The sequence below is a fragment of the Phalangium opilio genome, unplaced genomic scaffold (genome assembly GCF_054372755.1).
Source record: "Phalangium opilio isolate 3A_F unplaced genomic scaffold, DU_Popi_V2 ptg000329l_1, whole genome shotgun sequence".
NCBI classification, from domain to species: domain Eukaryota; kingdom Metazoa; phylum Arthropoda; class Arachnida; order Opiliones; family Phalangiidae; genus Phalangium; species Phalangium opilio.
In genome coordinates, this window is record NW_028324226.1 from 6,661,456 (window position 1) to 6,683,461 (window position 22,006).

Consider the following 22,006-nt stretch of genomic DNA (forward strand, 5'->3'; position numbering starts at 1 on the left):
TGAAAGGCGTAAATATATGAAAATAATTTTAGAAGAGGAAATGTTCGCAGAGTGGAGAACCGATAAAATTCTACCGTGAATCAATTTCTTTTGGGACTCATGAGTTATGATTTCATCAATTTATTCTCTTAATTCACTAACAGTGGGAATTTTTCATCCGGCGTCCGAATTCAATCGTTTCTTAGAATGAATTCACGAGACATTTCGAGACATCATCATTATTTTATTTTTTGATGATTATCTAATTTGAATTTCAAATTATTCAAGCGATTTTAAATTTTGATGATTATTGAATTTGAATTTCTAATTATTCAATCAATTTCATTCCAACGTGAATTCACCTAAGATCAAATGACTTCTGGTAGACTCGCGAAGTTATAAATCCAGTTCACGCTTCATTGTTAACATCATGAAGATTGCAAGTCATTATCACCCTAGGTTTGAGCAGTTGCAGTTCGTAACAATTTTTTCGATATCGTCATGTTTAAACTAAGTCCTTTAATGAACTCTTTAATTTCAACTGGTTTTAAAAACCCATGCAAGTGATGCACGTGCTCAATATCCATGAGATTCTTGAATAAATTCACGTAGGGATAAGAATAGTGATATGAAGGTCACAAGGAAAGAAACTTGTTTACTTCATCCCTAAACAATTGAATTTTAACCCGCCAATCAGTTTAATTTATCGTGACGGGTAAAAACCAGCTTAGGTATTTCAATTTTTTTCTTCGTGTTAAAATATATCAACTTACTGCTTAAACTATGAGAAAGGTTATGTAAATGAAGGCATTTTTCCTACGTGTTTCAAACTGTTCGTATCTTGTGGTTAATCCCACAATCATTGGTGACTGTGGCGTAATGGCAGAGGATGTTATTTTACGCATAATGTTCGATACTGTGAAACTCACAGAGCTGCTATTACTCAGAGAGTCTCGGGTCCCTTGACGCGCGCGAGTCCCGGTGTCTCTGGTAGGATTATGTCCGATTACTTGACGTATCTTTAGGCAGCCATGAACTATTTATAAACAAATTTTGGGTGACTGGTATTTAAGTTCTGGAATAATATAGTACACTGCATTTAAACTTGAATTGCGAGGGTTACAATACAACGGTATAGGGTAAGGTCTCGTTGTTGACCAAATGAAGTCATCAACGTGTAGATGTAGATTCTAAGCTACGAACGAGATGTTTTTCTTGGCTTGAGTGGCGATTCGGCAAACTTTTACATAAGCCGTTCTTTATTATTATAATTTAACGTAGAAAAATACAGCCGAATTTGCTTTATCTGTTTGCCAGACGAGTAAAAAAATTAATCAACTGTATACATAAACTGATCAAGCGAAATCACAATTTGTTTTAGATTTAGAATTATACATTTTTATGGGCTATTTCCAAGGCCGTAGATCAAAGTGTTATTGAGCAAAATACAAAGTTCATTTTATTATTTTGGTCTACGTGGAGAAATGAATAAATTACTATATTATACAATAATTCATAAAGAAGTAGTAGGCCAACGATAACCTCAACCCATTAATTTACTGGAATCTTGTATCTGCGTACCGAGTACTTGTAAACTGTCTAAGAGCTTGTCTTTTTTACGGTGCGTTAAGACATTCAGGAGAGGCATCAACTCCTATGGAACCAAAGAGAATATACCAAGAGGAGCGGAAGCTCTAGCATTTTTTGGTAGCCCTGAGTTTTAGGGTTCTAGTTCCGGTGAGTCACGTGATCGCGAAATTCGCGTCGTCTATTCCGTAGTCTGCTAAAGTAGGGTTAGCGCATTAATCAACTGTTCTGTAGCTTCAGTTAACACTAAGACTCGGCTCTAAAATTTTGTCGATATGCAGACGACATATTCTAACCAATGAGAGGTGTAGTGAATAAGCCAATCACGAGAAACCGGATGTAGTTCCCTAAAACTCAAAGCCACCAATTTTAAATACCTTGGCAAAGGCTAAAGCTTCCGCTCCTCTTGGTATATTCTCTTTGATGGAACTACCCATTGTGAGAGATATTAAGAGACTTATGGGGCTTTCAGACGATTTAGTAGAGAGCAGCGTAAGAATTATATCATATGCACAGTCCTAATTATCGATTCTTGCTAACTCTAAGTTAGAACGTAAGACGTCTCAGATCTCTGATTAATTGTACCAGAAGTATATAATTCTTCTCTTCGAGAGAAGTGTACCACAAAGCGGGGTGAATCTTCCCAGCAACATTTGGAGCAAGGTTACTAAACCGAATCACATACGCGACAAATAGGCATAATAATTAATTAGCGCTTGTGGATTTTTGTCCCACGTCAAGACGAGGTTTATGCATTGATTGCTGAGGATTTAGTACTACCCCCCAACTGAAGTTTGATGAACAGTAGAGCAAACAAAAAGGGTGAGGGTACATAACCGAAGTACTGAGAGAATACAGAGTGTCATCCTTCTTCTATTATCCCCTTCTGGTTGTACTTTGAAGCTGAAGCATTAATAAATACCCATGTAATTAAATTCTATTCCACCTTTATTAATACTCTTATTAATATAAATGCACCGTGTTCGTGCTTCTGACTTTGCACATACCTTAGTATAATTGCATGTCAGCGAATAATTCCCTTATTTCGATGACGTACCATTATAATTAGACTTTAAATGAAGTAAAAAGTAAAAAATTGTTGGCGATACATCTCGTACCGCCCAATAATTGTTCGTTATGCCTTTCATAGAAAAACTATTAAAAAAATATCAAAAATGAATTGCATTGTCGCGAAAACAACTGTATACACGCGGAAGCTGATACATAAGACAATAAATCCAAATTGTAACCCTCCCACGCACACTCTCTCCCTCGCGGAGAATGGAAGATCACAGATCGGATAATTGCTTGTCACTTTGTTCCGTCAACATTCGTTCCAATTGATCAGCTGTAATTTGACAGCGACTATCCACGGTCGTCTCGAAACTGCTGCAAATGGTGCTTGTCCTTTAATACAACAACAATCAATGAAAAACATTTCGGAAATACATACTTCCATAAAATGCATTCGCAATCTTTAAAGTTTTCGATCTCACAACCTGTTAATGGATGGAAATTTTTTTAGCCTCTTTAGTGCACACTATCAGAAGGGGATAATAGAAGAAGGATAACACTCTGTATCCTCTTAATTCTATAGTTATGTAACATGATTCTTCCCAGACTCACCTTTTTTGTTTGCTCTCCTGCTCATCAAACTAAGTTCAGATGGGCATCGCACTGTTTGGTATTAAATCCTCAGCAATTAATCCACAATCCTTAATTGTCTTGACGATGGACAAAAATCCAAAAGCACGCCTTTGCAAATAGTTAAGCTCTAATAGAGTAATGATGCGGGAGGTATTTATCGGGTATGCGATTCGGATTAGTAGCCTTGTTGCAAGTGTTCTGATGTTGGGAAGAATCATGTTACAATTACTATCCGCTGTGTAATACACTTCTCTCGAAGAGAAGTATTATATACTTCTAACATTATCTATTGGTACTCCTGATATAAGTGGAAATTGGTTGACTTCCTACCCTTATTATACCACTTTTACGGGAAACTAAAATCACTGACAAAACATTATTGGTAATTTACGAGGTATGCTATGAATCGGTAATTTACAGTGGATTTTGGTAAAATACCGATACAGACTCGCGTATCTATTTACGAGAATTTTATAATTTCGAGTGCACATACCTTTTGACTACAAATAAGATGAATTCGCCCTTATTTGTTCGGAATTAATGAGTTACATTTCGCAAATAAATGCATAAAAAGTTTTATTTATAAATTTGCACATTTGTAGAGTATTTTTGCTTCCAGTTCAATTTCAAATATATTTACGTTTAATTTGACTTTAAAGCGACAAAAACTGGGAAGTAAATGTCTAATAAAGCAAAATACGTAATACATTTCCAATATTTCAAAAAGGCAGTGAATTATGTCTTGTTTATCAGAGGGTATCCACTTCTTTAGTGGAAGTGTGGTTCAATGTTCACGAGGGTAAAAATAACATGATCTGTATTGATGTTATATAAAAATGACTAAAACATAAGAGAGGTATAAAAAGGGTTCATAGAGTAGAACTTGATTTTTTAATTAAATCCTATATTGGTTTCAGGCGATGTTTTCCATTGACATTTTGTGCTCGTTTAGATCTAATCTAACTGGAGGGGTTCTGGGATAGTAAATAAATAGAGTTAATATTTGATTTGAGGTAAAAATTGGACCACAACAGCTGAGCATTGATAGCGAAATGTGTAGTGCAAGCTCGCATTAACCGCAAAGGAGATGCATAAACACTTCACATTTAATACTGTATTTTGCAATATAAAATACTGCTCAGCAAAGGCACACGGCATTGCCCGTCAGCACATCGGAACATTTTTTATTTCTTTTTGGGTAGCCATTTTGGTAAATGATGACGGGTAATAGAGACCCTGTAATAGGGGATACTGTACGCGCCCAATAGGGGGATGACACTGAGCTAAGAGATAAAAGGGTATGATGTTTGCATACGTAGTACTGCCATAACTCTATGGTTCCTTTTACCCACGAGATTTCAGACTCCATTTAGAGCCACTCTCACATCCTCGAGCGTATCGCCTATTTCGTGGTTAGCTTTTTGGCCTAGTCGCGAATCCATAATACTAGAAGTAGGATGAGACTAGAAGTAAAGAGCTCTAGCATTGGTAATAGATCCTGGCACTAGTGAACAAATTTGAGGATTTTATGCCGCTTCCATCGCGCCTACACTAGAGAGAAAAAATTGGTCGAGTTCCAAAAAATAGTCCCTTATCCTACTTCTGTTAATAACGTAGTATTTATACATATCCATGTCTGCACATTCTGCTGCAAGGAAAGCTTAGCAGAAGGTAGACATAACGGAAGATGACTTTACAACCTTCAAGTATCAATTACTAGGCATAGCAAGCCACGTTAAGCGATATTATTAAAATTAAAATGTTATACCTCTTGGCCAAAGAAAAGAATGGTTGATCATGACCAAATCTTTCGCCATCTTCAACTGTTTGAGGTAGATTTTCGTTCAGAGTCTCTGGTAGGAATGGGGCAGCAATGCCGGCCAAAATACCAACGAAACCCATGATTGTAAAGGGGATATGGCGATTATAGTGACCCTATTGAAAGAAATATTGTGAAGAATGCTCAAAGGGTTGAGATTGAAACTAAAATACATACTAAATATATTATATAAGGCGTGCATATCGAAACGCTGGACCCTAGAGTACCGGCTAATCCTAAACAAGACGCTCGAAGCGGAGTGGGAAAAATTTCCGCGGCTTGTTGGTACACGACCATAGAAGACGCTGAACATCCAAATTTACCTATCAAACTGGCTACCGTTGTTAACGTCTCCGAAGCTAAACGAAAACACCATGGTTAATTGTTTGACTTGATAAGTGTCGACTCAGGGCCGTCTCAACAGTATAATAGTTCCCTGGGCATTGCAAATATATAAATCCTAAATTGCATCTCTATTTTCATACGACTTTTTGGCAAGTGCCATCTAGCCTAATGGTTGAGCCAGCAAATGGAAACTGCAAATATGACTACACTCCACATTTTTGTGTTTTTTAGTGCCATGGAATTCTGATAATGGAAAAGAATGCTAAGCTATGAAGACCTGACGTCACAATTTCTAAATAGAAAGTTATAGATCGAGAGGGAGCTCGAGACTCAGACATTTCTACTTCTTTAGCGTTATACCGGAGCCTCCGAAAAGAAACTAGGCCCATGCATGTCAAATTTTATTTGGGGAAATATCCAGTTTGTTAAGGAAAATATTTTCACCATATATGTGTACGAGATGGCGCTTATATTACCGTTGTGACAGGGGTCTTCCATAAATTATCGTTGATATTTTAGGGGTCAGTCATAAAATTTTTATGATAGAGAAACGTTTTATCCTAAAATTAAAGTAAATGTTTTTGGGGCTATTCACTTTTTATTCAGAAAGAGTAATAAAAACGTATACTTACAATCCGCGACCTTGGCCCAAATACTTAAGCAGTCGACAGGGTCACGGGGTTGAACTTTATTTATTTTACGGTAATATAAGCGCCCCCAAGCGTAAAAACACGGCGAACTAAATTGGTTAAAAAAATATTCTCGCTTCGCGACACGCATGGGCCTAGTTCATTTCGGAGGCTCCGCCGTTATACTTCCATTAGCATTGAAAAGATGTTTACTCAACACTTACTATTGTTAAAGGAGAGAACAGGGATAAGACACCCTAAGCCCATAAGTAACAAGAAGCCAGCGTTGCACCACTTTCTCCCAAGTCGTGTTTCCATCAGGTACCAAGAGATTAAATACGAGGGCAATTCAACGACCGCCAAAAGGAAAAAATTGACAAATTCGTTGCCGTACAAATGAGAAACGTTAATATGGAAACCGTAATAACAAATGGAATCAGCGATCCTGTAATCAATAGGATCGTAAAAAATTATTTCGGCGATTATAAATTGTTTAAACAACAGCAATTTTTCCTTAGTTTATTTACCATAAAAAGGATAAAATGACGAATCTTTTTCTAATGACGGGATTTTTGAAAAGCTCCAAAGGTGAAGTGTACTTTTGCATCTCTTCATTCTCTTTCTTTTGCTTGGCTTGAAATTCCTGTTCTTCAAAAAATTCGGGGTTGATTCGTTATTGCTTAAGGTTCCTTAAAAACTCGGACCAAACTTGGGGTTTACCTTAAACACGTTGATTAAATCCAAATGTGAAACTTCTTTACCGTTTGTCTTAGCTACTTCGTTTAGAATTCGACTGGCTTCCTTGTATTTTCCTTGTGACAATAGCCAACGAGGAGATTCCGGAAGAAACCTGGAAGTAATACTTGGATCTTACTCAAGCTCAGAACCTGACCGTCTTCTAGGCATATAGCTAAATACACCTTTCAATGGTAACAGTTGTTATCAAGCAAGCTTTGATTTATGACATCATAACGTCAATGCAGTAGCCTTAACCTAGGAAACAGTGCTAGGTGGGACCCGGAACTAGGTACTTGTTATGTCCAATAACAAAAGTACAAATATTTAAATGATAAAATGTAAGTTCCTAAACTCGCCAATAGAGGGCACCACATAGTTGGTATTAAGAGCCCAGGGGCATTCCCTCCTGGGAAAAAGACGTTCTTATTCGGGCCCTCAATCGAGGCAGTCCCTTGTGTACTATACTCGCTAAAGTAATAAACCTAATGTGTAATTTGAATTAATCGTGAATTTTTATTGCACTAACGAACACAACAGTACTTATAGGAGCTAAAATCGTAGGCATAAACGTGATAACTTATGGTGGGTTTCCTGTTTTTTAATTTCCGAATTTGTCTATGGCTCAGCAGTTGCATTTCCCAAATGAGACAAATCCGACTAATTGTTTCCATGGGTCGCCCAAAAAGTGGAAAAACCCACCATGCCTACGATTGTAGCACCTATAACTACCTAGTTCCGGGTCCCACCTAGCACTGTTTCCTAGTACAAAGGGTTAGGCTACTGATGGCAGTACTGTATTGCAACTCAGGCACCACTACAATTAAGTTATATACTTCAAGTCCGTCCCATAAATTTTTTGTATCTTAAACACGGAAACACTGTGAAGCCAAAAATGTAGTTCAATCCAAGTTCAAAACCTACTTCACGTAAAAAACGTAAGGAAGAGTGGCCGCGGCACATATCCAGCCAAAAGTAATCCAATCGCCGCTGATGTAAGCGGCCAATGGAACTGCTGCTAGACCTAACGTCCATGAGATGCGACATATACCATTCATCATGGTCCTCTTTTCTGGAGAGACCATTTCGATCACTGTAGGACGCAAGAAAACCAATTAGTAAATAGATACAGCTATCAACCTAATTGTAAACCTACATATAAGGTATGGTATTTGGAAGACGGAAGGCAAGAGACCTCCATTAATGGTTCGAACTATGACAAACAATACGAAATTAGAGACCACGACCGTGGATATGCTGGTAAGTAGTGCCACCACAGCCGTGATTAAGTACGACGTCTTTCTTCCAATTCTGTAATTGTTTAAACAATTTAAACGTCAATGGTTACGCCTTGATTCCATGAGATTTAAGTACGTACTTATCGGAAAGATATCCTAGAATAGGGGTACCCACGGCCGAGCCCGCGTTCGAAAGTGTAAAGATCAAGCTAGGAAGATAATCTCTCTGGCAAACCAAGTCCCACTGTTATTTTTGAAAGGAGAAAAATATTGTAAGTAATATTTCGTGCAAACATAAACTTATGAAACTATCAAGTGAGTGTAATGAAACAAATGATGAACAGAGTAATTGAAGGATAGGGGAAGGACTTGAAACTTTGTTCAACAGTACGCTCCTCCTTCCGAGAGTTACATTGACTATTCATATATATAGGACAACCGTCGACCCCACGGGTCTCCAGGGTTACAAATTCAGAACACGCAAGGAGAACTTCATTGTTTACACTTGAGTTATACACTCGTAGGTCGCGGGAGTCTCAATCGGCACAGGTGGGTAGCCACGTCAATATCACGTGGTTTCTAAGTTGATATACATTATCAATTTTAGCAACTATGTGTATGGCGTTGTCGTATAATGTTACTCGTTCAATGTGGATTTAAGTTGTCTGTTGTTACGTTTTTTCTACCGTTAACAATCATTGGGTAACCTTCATCATCAGTAGGTAAATTATTCACACCCGGCTTCTGTAGCTGGTCAAGACCATCAACTTATTTGACCCTATTCACCAGATTAAGGTCAGAGGTTTGACACGTATAATTTTGACCTTGAACCAAATTATTTCTTCGCCGTTACATTGTTTAATCTTGGTTTGTAACTAGGGCTCGGGGTTTTTTGGTCGATTTTTTCGAAAAATACGATTGGCTACAAATAATCGGAAACTATTCAGAAGTTTATTCGTTTAAACAATACAACAATTTTAGATGATATTTTTTGAGATTGAATAATCTTAGTAAGGCTTTAACCAACAAATGTATTCAATCGGCAAAATTTTCCGAAAAATAATTATGTAGAAAAAAGGGTCGTACTCTACGTTCGGTTAAATTAAAAATATCTTCTATAATTAAATCCACTTGCTTTGAAGTCTAACTTTTAGCGAAATATTTTGTAATTTAAGCTTTGTAAAAAATATCCAAGTAATTTTTTTGAAGTAGACTTTCATCTGGAATATTGTCACTAATATTTTTTATTATAATTTAACAAGTATACGCTTTTCCCCGTATCAGTTATTTATGATCAGATCGCCAAACTCACTTATTGCTACAATCTTTTCGATAAAACCCAATTCCAAAAAGCCATAGTTATTACGTTAGTGGACTCTATAGCAAAATACTTTCCACCAAGTACCAAAAGCGTATATCTGTGATATTTTCGCCATAGGGATCTCGCGATACCGCTTACCGTATCGTCGAAATGGCGATAAAAGCAACAACAATTAATGTGTAACATCAGAAGGGGATAATAGATAATGCTAGCTTTAATTCGAAAATTGATGTCTTCGATTTTTGGTGCGAAACCCATCCATATTATCTCAACATAAACGCCCTAGACTCGAACAAAAAAGGGGTTAGTGTAATATAAAAGGGTGTTGTGTACATAAAAAAGTAGTCGAAATAGTTTTTTATGTAACAACGTAAAATAAAGAATAGGCCAAAATTTGTATATATATAGATAAGAGAATCTAGAACAGGCAGCATTCCTACGCGCGGTGTGACGACGATCAGTTCATTTCTAATGTATAAAGTTTAACGTTTAATGTAATCATTAATAAATTGATTTTAAATTACAACCAGTATGTTTGTCAACGTCGGCTCTTACTTAAGTTAACCCCACACACAAACACAAAAATTGGCGACGGACACTACGAACTTTTAAAAAACGCGCGGACGCTGACGTTAGACTTCAAGCAACTCTACTCATCGTATCCGTTACATCGGGAGCAGTTCGCACACAAACGACATGGCTTCTGGTCGACTTTTTGACCCTTTCGATGAAAACTTGGAAACTTGGACTATTTACGCCGAACGGCTGGAATTCTTTTTCCAAACTATGGGCATCACGGACGAAGCTAAGAAGAAAACACACTTACTTACTTGCGTTGGCTCTACAGTATACACGACTCTTCGAAGTATCCTGAATCCAGTCACACCACAGGATGCCGCCTGCACTTACGCAACAGTTTTGGACACATTGAAAAAGTTCTACAACCCCATTCCGACTGAAATCGCAGAGAGGGAAAAATTCTACAGCAGATCACGTCATCCCGGAGAAACCATTGCCACGTACCTCACAGAGCTACGAAAGATGAGTGAGTTTTGTAACTTTAAAGACCTGGAAACAATGATACGTGATCGGTTGATATTTGGAATAAATAACCAACAAATCTACGAGCGACTGATTACTATAAAGGACATAACCCTGGAAATAGCAACATCCACGGCAGTCGCCATGGAAACCGCTGCCCGAAACTCCAGAGAATTGAAGCAAGGCCCTAACGCCAGCTCAACAGTAGTCAACGCAATACACAACCGTAGACCCAGATCTCACGCTAAATCGTCTCAAGCAAAATCTCAAAACCCCACGTTCAATCCACCAGCAAGGAAACCGGATTATACACGTCAACGTAGCTGTATTCGTTGCAAGGACTCCAACCACATACCGTCAAGTTGTCCATACCTCAACGCTACGTGTTTAAAGTGCAACAAAAAAGGCCACATCGCCAGAGCATGCCTCGCCGAGAGAACGTTTTCCAGACAACAACGTCACCACACGAATTTGATCACCTCGGAAGAACCAATGCAATTATCGACAGAGACCGGCCAAAACCATCAGGAACACCATGGATACGAAGTCTTCCACCTGAAAACCGATGGAGCCTGCTCGAAACACAAAAAACCTCCGAAACCAACGATCATCGTATGCGAAATCAATGGCCAAACCACGCATATGGAATACGATACCGGATCCGCATATTCCATTATGCCTATGGACAAATTCAAAACCATATCTACAACGGAAGACATACAACCTTTCACGGAAAGAACGCTTATCGCCTATAACGGGGACCCTGTAACCATCCTTGGACAAACCACAGTCCACGTCAACTTTTCCGGACGATCAGCGATGCTATCACTATTAATTGCCAGTGACAACAGACCCACCATTTGCGGTCGAGCATGGATTTACTCTTCACTACGAATTGAAGACCCTGCATTTCAAGCTCTCCACGTCAACCATATTAATAGAAATAATCCTGAAGTAACGGCAATCCTGGACAAACACAAGAAGCTATTCTCAGACACTATGGGTTGTCTGAAAGACGTCAAGGTACATCTACACACTAAAGCCGGAATCACACCCAAGTTCTACAAAGCCAGAAGCGTACCATACGCGCTGAAGGACAAGGTCAATGAGGAACTGGATAGACTGGAGAAAATGGGGATCATTGAACCAATACCTCATTCCAACTTCGCCACACCAATAGTACCAGTACTGAAACCTAATAAAACAGTGCGGATATGCGGCGACTATAAGATCACAGCGAACCTGATGATCGATACGGAAGTTTATCCATTACCCAAGGCTGAAGATGTCTTTGCCAAAATGGCTGGATGTAAAGTTTTCGCAAGACTAGACATGCGCGACGCATACAACCAGTTAGCCCTGGATGAGGAATCAAAGAAACTGGTGGTCGTCAACACGCCGAAAGGATTATACGCCTACAACCGCCTACCTTTCGGAGTTTCATCAGCCAGCGCTATATTCCAGAAGCAAATGGAAATATTACTTGCCAAACATGATGGTGGTTGTCCATTCCAGGACGACACACTCATCGGTGGAAGAGACGACCAAGACTGCCTAAAAAGAATAGATCAAGTACTAACAACACTAGAAAACGCTAACCTACGCTTACGCAGGGACAAATGTTTGTTCATGGTACCGGAATTGGACTTTCTGGGCTACAGACTCGATCAACACGGACTTCACCCACAAGAGGAAAAATTGAAGGCCATAATGGAAGCGCCGTCCCCAAAGAACGCCGAAGAACTACGCTCGTTCCTGGGATTGTTCAATTATTACTCGAAGTTCATACCGAATAACTCGACGCTGCTGTCACCATTATACCACCTTCTGAAGAAATCCGTAGCATGGACTTGGGGAGACGATCAAGAAAGAGTGATGAAAACAGCCAAGCTCGCTCTTAAGAACTCCAATGTACTAACGCATTTTGACACAACAAAGGACGTTCTACTCGCCTGCGACGCGTCACCTGTTGGAATCGGAGCGGTTATATCGCACATAATCGACGGCGTAGAGAGACCGATTGCTTTTTCATCGAGAACCCTCACCACGGCGGAAAAGAAATATCCCCAGATAGAAAAAGAAGCCCTCGCACTAGTCTATGGAGTGTCCAAATTCAGAGATTATCTACTCGGACGGACATTTACTCTTCTCACGGATCATCAACCATTGGTATCAATCTTATCAGAAAAAAAACCTATATCACCGATGGCCGCTTCCAGACTCCAACGATGGGCACTTCTCCTATCATCCCACAATTACAAGATCGTATACAAAAAAGGGATATTGAACTCGAACGCAGACGCCATCAGTCGTCTACCATTGATAACCGACGATTTCATTACATCTCAACCTCAAGAATATGTGCTACTACTTGAAGATTTGAACAACCAACCAATTACCACCACCACGATGATGAAAGCAACATCTCAAGACCCGACTCTACAGACAGTCATGGGATATTTACTACATGGATGGCCGTCGAAATCAGAAATTGAGCCCGAATTAACGCCCTTTTTCAAGAAAAAAGACGAACTATCCATTGCGCACGATATAGTCATAACTGGATCGAGAGCTGTCGTTCCAAAAAGTTTGCAGCCTGCAGTATTGCAAGAACTTCACACGACACATGACGGCATCGTTCGTATGAAAAACAAAGCCCGCACAACCGTGTGGTGGCCAAAAATCGACCAGCAAATTGAAGAAATGGCAAGGAATTGCAAAACGTGTAACGAAAACGCAGCCATGCCACCACGAAACTACAATCCTTGGCCAATCACCAATCAAGCTTGGGAAAGAACTCATATTGACTATGCCGGTCCTCTTGACGGAAAATACTTATTCATCATAGTCGACGCATACACCAAATGGATCGAAGTCTACATAAGGGATAACACATCATCTGAATCTTCAATCACAGCGCTAAGAGACCACGTTGCTAGATACGGGATAATGAAGACATTGGTCAGCGACAACGCCACGTCTTTCACAAGCGAACAGTTCAAATTATTCACGTCTCAAAATGGAATAAAACATCTTACGATCGCACCATACCATCCAGCTTCAAATGGACAAGCGGAGAGGAGCGTCAGAATAATCAAAACGTCACTTAAAAAGAACCCCGGACTAACAACTGAAGAAATCAACGTCTTAAATCATGGCTTCGACACTTACAGAAAAGGAACCCTAGCACAACGTTTGGCACGAATCCTAATCAACTATAGACGCACTCCACTGAATTCTGGAAAGTCACCGTCTGAACTACTTTTCGGGAGGAATATCACAACAAGACTAGACCTACTTCATCCGAAAAATTTATCTGCACAAGAAGTTCAGACGTCACATGAAAAGCAACCGCACCATCGATCGTTCGATATAGGAGATGCAGTCTATGCCAACGTTCACAATCAATCAAGAAAAACCACATGGCTTCCAGCACTAGTTACTAAACGACTGGGCAATACGATGTATGAGGTCAACTCTGAAAACGGGACATTGCGAAAGCACTCAAACCAGCTACGAGGACGTTCATCGAACAGCGATAGACCGGAGACTGATCCTGAGCCTGAACCATACAGCTATCCTTTAGATTTTCCGGAACCCACAATCAACGAATCAGGAAGCACGACCCAAAGGCAAACTACTGAACAAGTCATCCTCGAGTCGACTGATCAAACCTTGCAGCCAGAACCTTCTACCTCCAGCGTCATTCCAATTCCTGTTGAAGCAACGTCCAAAGCCAAATCTAAATCATCGACCTCAGCAACCTCAGCACCTGCCGGACCTATCCTTACCAACGATAACGACATTCAAGAGAATCACTCCGCTCAAGTCAGACGAACTTCCGGACGACGAATTAAACCACCCGATAGATTAGGTCTTTAAAAAAGGGGATATTGTTGTGTACATAAAAAAGTAGTCGAAATAGTTTTTTATGTAACAACGTAAAATAAAGAATAGGCCAAAATTTGTATATATATAGATAAGAGAATCTAGAACAGGCAGCATTCCTACGCGCGGTGTGACGACGATCAGTTCATTTCTAATGTATAAAGTTTAACGTTTAATGTAATCATTAATAAATTGATTTTAAATTACAACCAGTATGTTTGTCAACGTCGGCTCTTACTTAAGTTAACCCCACACACAAACACAAAAAAGGGTTAAGGTAAAAAGGGGAAGTGAAATAATATTTGAGGATCACCAACAGAACTATTTACCTAGATATGCAATCATTTCTCTTTATTGATAAACAATTGCAGAAGTTAAAACAAAACACAGACAGACACGTAAGGTACAAAGCCTGTCTCTCGGGAGAAGTAAAATCCACTCGTCGCATACCGTACACTATATTTCAGAGAGTCACACTCGAAACATATTTTGATCATTTACTTGAAAACGACTTCTCTATTCCGTTTTTATTAACTAACGATATCAATTCTCACGGAACAGGAAAATATGGTCTCGCCGAATTGGTCCCGCCATTTTGGTCTCGCCGATTTGGTCGCGGAACTAATTGGTCTCACCGATTTGGTCTCGGTACTCTTTGGTCTCGTGATTTTTTGGTCTCGGTACTATTTGGTCCCGTTATTATTTGTTCTCGGGACTATTTGGTATCGTGATTATTTGGTATCGTTATTATTTGGTCTCGGGGACTGTTTGGTATCGTGATTATCTGGTCTCGGGACTATTTGGTATCGTGATTATTTGGTCTCGTGATTATTAGGTCTCGGGACTATTTGGTATCGTGATTATTTGGTCTCGGGACGGTTTGGTCTCGTGATTATTAGGTCTCGGGACTATTTGGTATCGTGATTATTTGGTCTCGGGACGGTTTGGTCTCGTGATTATTTGGTTACCTAATTAGCTACCACCTTTTCCAAAATATTCTCCAATTAATTAGTTGCCACCTTTTCCAAAATATTCTGCTATTAATTAGCTGCCACCTTTTCCAAACTATTCTCCTATTAATTAGCTGACACCTTTTCCAAAATATTCTCCTATTATTTAGCTGCCACCTTTTTCAAAACATTCTCCTACTAATCAGCTGCCACCTTTTCCAAAATATTCGCCGATTAATTAGCTGCCACCTTTTTCAAAATATTCGCCGATTAATTAGCTGCCAGCTTTTCCAAAATATTCTCCTATTAATTATCTGACAACTTTTCCAAAATATTTCTATTATTGCTAATAAATTGTTCGTGGTAAGAGGCGGGCTTTTACTACTCATATAAATAATCTTTTTACCTCCAAACAAGGTTGGGTTGGGTTAGGTCCCGAGACCCAATTGTCCCGAAATCCATTTATCCCGAGACCAAAACGGCGAGACCAAATCAGCGAGACCAAATCGGCAAGACCATAGCGGCGAGACCATAGCGGCGAGACCAAATTGTCACGGATTGCAATACTCATCCTATATTAACTTTGGAAAGAGTTTCATGGTGCAGTGTAGTAAAGTCTCAATTTTTCGCTTTAAGCTAATTTCCCACTTGACCGAAAATGACGACAGAAAACTTTAGCGCTGCGTCAAAAAATTGAGTTTTACGCAGCCTTTCAACGGCAAGATTTTAGTTCGGTTCACATATACGACAGAATTTATACCAAAAGGGCAGTCGACCGGTAGTCACGTGGCACGATTTGGAATTGGGGCTCGGAGCCAGAAGAACTTAAGCCTTGGACTTTGATTTTCCCTAGATGGTATCTTAATTAGGGAGCTAACCTCTACCAAATGAAGGTCAGAGATTCAAATCGAAGGTTTATTACATACAAACTCTCTCGATCAAATCCGATTAGAGAACTCAGACTCAAAAGTTCATGACATGCAAATGTGGCAAAGGCGACTAGCGAGTGGAAAAACCTCAAAGCGGCGATAAAAAACTCGCCTAAAATGACGTCAACAGAAGCTTCATCTCGAAACGAATTTTGATTGGTTATGAAAATCATTTTACGTCGGCCACTGTGTCAAAAATAGAACACCAATTCTGTCCGACCGAAAGCTGTCTCGGTCGCGTTTTGCGGAAGATGTTTTACCGCAGAGGTACTTACGCAAATGTTTCCGTCGTGTTTTTGGTCAAGTGCGAACTAAGCTTTTAAATGTATCCAGTCTATCGACTTCATACCCAATCTTCGTTACTCGTCCTTTACAAACTTTGACTACATATTTTTCGGTTAAGAGGTTCTTCTCAAATATTTTATAATGTTATATGATATTAATTATTTTTATCTGAAGTTACTTATCATACTTCTAGTTGAATCGTTTTAAGAGACGTTTTTCCTAGAGTATGCCACTTTCGCGAGTGTCTGATAGACATTAAATGGTGTAGTTAGATTGGTGATGACAGTTAATAGAATTGTGGTCAGTACTGTTTTTCAGATATCCGTGAACTGTGACTACGATCCGGAAATTGAGAACCATTTTGTTCAGATTAGAAAACTGCGAACGCGATCTCCTGGGGTGTAAAATCAGGCAGACAGACACACAAACACACAGACAGATGGAGACGTCAAGAACAGAACGTTTCCAAAACAATCATCACTCGGTGAAGTAAAAAATCTAGCCTCTATATTGGCTTCATATGAGTCCAATATTGTTCGACAATTGTCCAACGTCGGCTTGATATAACACCAATATGCGCTCGATATTAGTCCAATATAGGTTAGAAATTTGTCCAATGAGGGTTTGATTGATGTGTGGATAATATTCTGACCATTTCTGGGTAATAATTGATCCCTTAATAAATGATTCTGGTTCCAATTTTGGATGAGACTCCAAATCTGGCTTATCATTCGACCCTCCCTTTTTGAACACGAGTTACTTTATCCAAAAATAGATGAAAAACTCTGCTGTCTCAGAGTCAGCCGTTTGGATCCATTTACATCCAATTATGGACAAGATTTTTTGACAGTACTATTTATCGCGTATGTGATTCGGTTTAGTAACCTTATTTTCAATGTTCTCATGTTACCACGCTTTGTGGTACACTTCTCTCGAAGAGACGTATTATATACTTCTGATAATATGGACAATTACCAATGTTTTTATTGATAGTTCATACCATTATCAGGTTTTTAAATACAATTATTTTTCAATGATTTAAACTTTGCGTTTTTTCGTTAATATATAGCTATAACAATTTAAAAAAGATCAAAGTTTATCGTAAAAAAATAATATTGGCGGTTACTCGTCCAAATACTAATCGATAAAAGAAACCAAAACCACATTTGTATCAAGAAACGTATGGATCATAATTTTTTATTCGAAATCGAATAAAAGGTATCGCAAAAAAGGTTTTTGGAGTAAAATTCTTCTGATTATGTTGAAAGTTTTAGTTTTTCGGTAAAAATACTTACGATTAATAATTGAATCACTCTACCTTTTTCCGAAATAAATCGAGACGAAATACTTTTATATAATCTTCGTTTTACAAATTTTGGTATGTGAATTTATTTGAATAACAGTTAACCGATCCCCGAGCCCTATTTGTAACTGGCATGCGGATGATGCGGGCAATATCATTTTCAAAATTCATGGATTAATTTATCAAATTCGTGATATGAGGTTATTATTTAACGAACGCCTTTAGTTTCGCTTTGAATTAAAAATTTGGAACGTCCCGTTTTAGAAACAAGCTAGTTACATTGAATTTTATTGTTTACGTCATATCTAGCCTTGAGAGAAACGTTTTACTAATAGCATTGGTTATAGTACTCGGTTGTAAACAGACAATACTTACCATCTTAACAACATTAAACTACCAAATTATCGGCGCTCAAAAACGATTAAATTTAAGCTAGGTTCACATAATAAAGGGAATCCGGCTCGAATTAAGCGATTCTGAACGCTTCCAAAGTTATGGGTAAAGAAAACCAGAAGAGGATAATAGAAGAAGGATGACACTCTGTATCCTCTTAATACTTTAGTTATTTAACATGATTCTTCCCAGGTCCACCCCTTTGCTTTGCTCTCCTGCTCAACAAACTTCAGATGGGCATCGCACCGTGGGGTCAATTCTATAACTGTTTGGTACTAAATCCCCAGTAATCAACCCATAATCTTCGTCTTGACGCGGAACAAAAATCCACAAGCGCGCCTTGGAAAATAGTTCAGCGCTAATAGAGCAATGATGAGGGAACTATTTATCGCGCATGTAATTCGTTTAGTAACCTTGCGCCAAATGTTCTGATGTTGGGAAGAATCATGTTACAATTACCTCGCTTCTCGAAGAGAAGAAATATATACATTTGACAAAACTGATTCTACAGATGTACATTTTCTTTTCAATCGAATTTTAAAAATTAAATTTAAGTTTTAATAATTACCTTCGTCGTGGCCGTACTAGTATAATACTGTTGATCATACTCCCACCCATTAGAGCACGTCTTGTTATCCCATTCACTACTGGCCATCTCCATGAATGAGGAAGCGTTTACATTTTCCTCGTGCAGTTGCGATATGATAGATGAGTAGTTAACGTCGTACATGTGGCAAGAACTGAGGACTCGATTACCGTCGGCGTCGTTGATCCAAGGACTAAGCAACAGACGCTTGTCTTGCATGGACAGATTACTTGCTGAGACGGTCGGCTCCATGCACCAATGGTCGGGAGAGGACAACATGAAGATCAAGTTCATAAAAAAGAACGGCAGGATTGTCGACGTGGGTATCAGAAAGAAGTAGACCATCTTCTTCTGGTATTTACCGTAGTCACCCACGGCTGATAAAATGTCTTCGAACTCCATTGATTTAAATTTGTAAAATTCCTTTCTGCGTGAGAAAATAAGGAAATTACTTAAAACTTCATTTAGATAAAGCAAACTTATCATACGATTCGCGTATTTTAATCATTACTATATATACCCGCCAACTCTTGAAAATTAAAGGCTTATTTACAGTGCATCATGGGTTCGTTTATGACTAAGTGTTGCAAAATAATGCCAACGTTTTTAAGATGGTTTGAACAATTCTAATTGATCCAAAGAAAATATTTGTTACACATGTCCTAACCAAAGAGGATAGAAAGAGGGGGAGTTGAAGCTAGCGGCTTTGGCAAAGCATTTTGGGTGTTCTCGCTTTTCTTCTTTATTCATTTGTTATATTTCCCTCCTAATATCCGGTTCACTGTATTTTAACCAAAAAGAGGGCAGAGAAAGATGCGCGCGCACACCGGAAGCTTAGAGGTAAACTTTCGCAGCGAGAACACTCCAGCCAAGCCTTCTACTCCCCCTCTTTCTACCCTCTTTGTCCTAACCAAGCAAAAGTACCTATATGGTTTCCTCTGAGCGCTTCGGAATTTTTAATTATTAAAGAGTTACTTTAATTGCTCAAGGAGCGTTACCAGCGTGTTTTTATAGAAACAACCCGTATTTATTAAAACATTAACCATTGAAAGTTTCATATTGGTTTAGAAAATTTTATAAAAAAAAATATCCATGATTAATCGAAAGGTTTCAAATTCGATCGATGGATTAGATTAATGGATTCTAAACACTACTACTTACTACTATTTTGAAGTTCACAGGTCAACGCAAAACTAAAACGTCATATTATAAGCAAAATGGAAGGGGATAGATCACGTGCAATTTTTGAAAGTTTGATAACTTCTTGATATATCTTTAATACATTACCGGTGATATTTGTGACCAATACGTAACTTAGAACAAACAAGACAAAGATTTTCTTGAAATTAATCACTTTTGAGAGTAATGAAAACAAGTGTTCAAGACTTGGGAGTTACGTCGACACCAAACGTTTCTCAAACATTTTCAGAATGGTAACGAACTTAAGATAATATTCTCGGTTTATCCTTGACCTATTTCAAATTGAGATATTAACAAATATTGAAATAAAATGTGGAATATATCATCGATGAAGTTTGTTTTTCGCCTGGTGCTGACACAATATGCGCTCAACTACGTACAAACGTCTCGAATCCAAAACCTTAATGGCTTGTGATATTACAAATTATAACGAGAAATAATCTGTCGATTCCATCACTGATTCCATGGATTCGACCTCGAGCTAAAACGATTTTTTTTCTTGAAAGATCTCTTCTCAAAGAATCGGAAAGATGGGCTTTGGGGGAGCTAAACGTTTTACACTTTTAAACCGGCGACTACGCTCAAAAATGGTGGAAATATTGCAGCTTTCTTTGCTCCGTTCAAAGTTCAGAAAATGCTGATAAAGAAGTTTTTTTAGGCCTATATATTGATGATTTTCGAGATTGAATTTCATATATTCACCTAAGATCAAATAACTTCTGGTTCTGGAAGACTCGTGAATTTAGATATCTAGTTGATATCATGACAATTGTATAGCACCCTCGGTTTGAGTAGCTCATAACATTTTTTCGATATCGTCATGTTTAAACCAAGTCCTTTAAAAGGACAATAAACTCTTAAATTTCAACTTTTTCAAAAAAAAAAAAAAAGACAAGTCTGCAATTATAGCGGTGCGCGAGCGGCGAGTTCAATATCCATGACATACTTGGATAAATTCACTTAGGGATAAGAACAGTGATATTTGTTTAATTCACAACCAAACAATTGATTACACCAACCAGTTTAATTTATCATGATCGGTAAAAAACCATCTTAGCAATTTTTATTTTTATTTAAAAAAAATATCAACTTACTGATTAAACGATGAGAAACGTGATGTAAATGAAATAATTTTTTCCAACATGTTTCAAACTGTACGTAACTTGTGGTAAACACCACAGTCATTGGGGACTGTAGCGTAATGGCAGAGGAAGTTATTTTACGCATTATGTTCGATACTGTGAAACTCAGAACTGCTATTACTCAGAGAGTCTTGGGTCCCTTGACGCGCGCGAGTCCCGGTGTCTCTGGTAGGATTATGTCCGATTACTTGACGTATCTTTAGGCAGCCATGAACTATTCTTAAACAAATTTTGGGTGACTGGTATGTTAGTTCTGGAATAATATAGTACACTGCATTTAAACTTGAATTGCAAGGTTTACAATACAACGGTATAGGGTAAGGTCTCGTTGTTGACCAAATGAAGTCATCAACGAACGAGATGTTTTTCTTGGCTTGAATGGCGATTCAGCGAACTTTTACATAAGCCGTTCTTTATTATTATAATTTAACGTAGGAAAATACAGCCGAATCAGCTTTATCGGTTTGCCCCGACGAGTAAAAAAAAATTTAATCAACTGTATACACAAACTGATCAAGCGAAATCACAATTTTACATTTAGAATTATATATATTTTTATGGGCTATTTCCAAGGTTGTAGATCAAAGTGTTATTGAGCAAAATACAAAGTTCATTTTATTATTTTGGTCTACGTAGTGAAATGAACACTCTGTATCCTCTTAATTCTTTAGTTATGTAGCATGATTCTTCCCAGACTCACCTTTGTTTTGTTTGCTCTCCTGCTCATCAAACTTCAGATAAGCATCGCACCGTGCAGGGTGAATTCCATAACTGTTTGGTATTAAATCCTCAGCAATTAATCCACAAACCTTGATTGCCTTGGCGTGGGACAAAAATCCAAAAGCATGCCTTGGCAAATAGTTAAGCTCTAATAGAGTAATGATGAGGGAACTATTTATCGGGTATGTGATTCGGTTTAGTAGCCTTGCTCCAAATGTAAAATAATGTTGAGAAGAATCATGTTACAATTACCGCGCTTTTGTGGTACA

The 22,006-nt window shown here is 38.4% G+C and overlaps 1 protein-coding gene and 1 long non-coding RNA gene across 2 annotated transcripts; one reads left to right on the forward strand and one right to left on the reverse strand.

Annotated features, from left to right (window-relative positions):
* Positions 1-3,774: 3,774 nt before the first annotated feature.
* Positions 3,775-21,032, reverse strand: LOC149610581 (carcinine transporter-like). The gene is made up of 11 exons (XM_089859294.1): positions 20,970-21,032; positions 18,658-19,102; positions 8,120-8,223; positions 7,898-8,052; positions 7,666-7,834; positions 6,727-6,856; positions 6,534-6,649; positions 6,231-6,451; positions 5,210-5,391; positions 4,982-5,148; positions 3,775-4,187 (listed from the first exon to the last, which is right to left on the reverse strand). The coding sequence occupies exons 1-11, from the start codon at positions 21,017-21,019 to the stop codon at positions 4,127-4,129; spliced, it is 1,800 nt and encodes a 599-aa protein (XP_089715420.1). The 5' UTR covers positions 21,020-21,032; the 3' UTR covers positions 3,775-4,126.
* On the forward strand, positions 7,277-9,206 carry LOC149610582 (uncharacterized). The gene is made up of 4 exons (XR_016376722.1): positions 7,277-7,836; positions 7,905-8,001; positions 8,140-8,251; positions 8,413-9,206. It is a non-coding gene; the product is annotated as an uncharacterized LOC149610582 (long non-coding RNA).
* Positions 21,033-22,006: the final 974 nt, after the last annotated feature.

Excerpts from the sequence above, each read along its gene's own strand:
- LOC149610581 (XM_089859294.1), bottom strand. The coding sequence starts at position 21,019 with ATGTTGGAAAAAATTATTTCATTTACATCACGTTTCTCATCGTTTAAT. Across the intron at positions 8,224-18,657 it reads CTAGTACGGCCACGACGAAG|TGGGACTTGGTTTGCCAGAG; the intron begins GTAATTATTAAA and ends CAAAAATAACAG. Across the intron at positions 6,857-7,665 it reads CCTTACGTTTTTTACGTGAA|GTTTCTTCCGGAATCTCCTC; the intron begins GTAGGTTTTGAA and ends TATTACTTCCAG.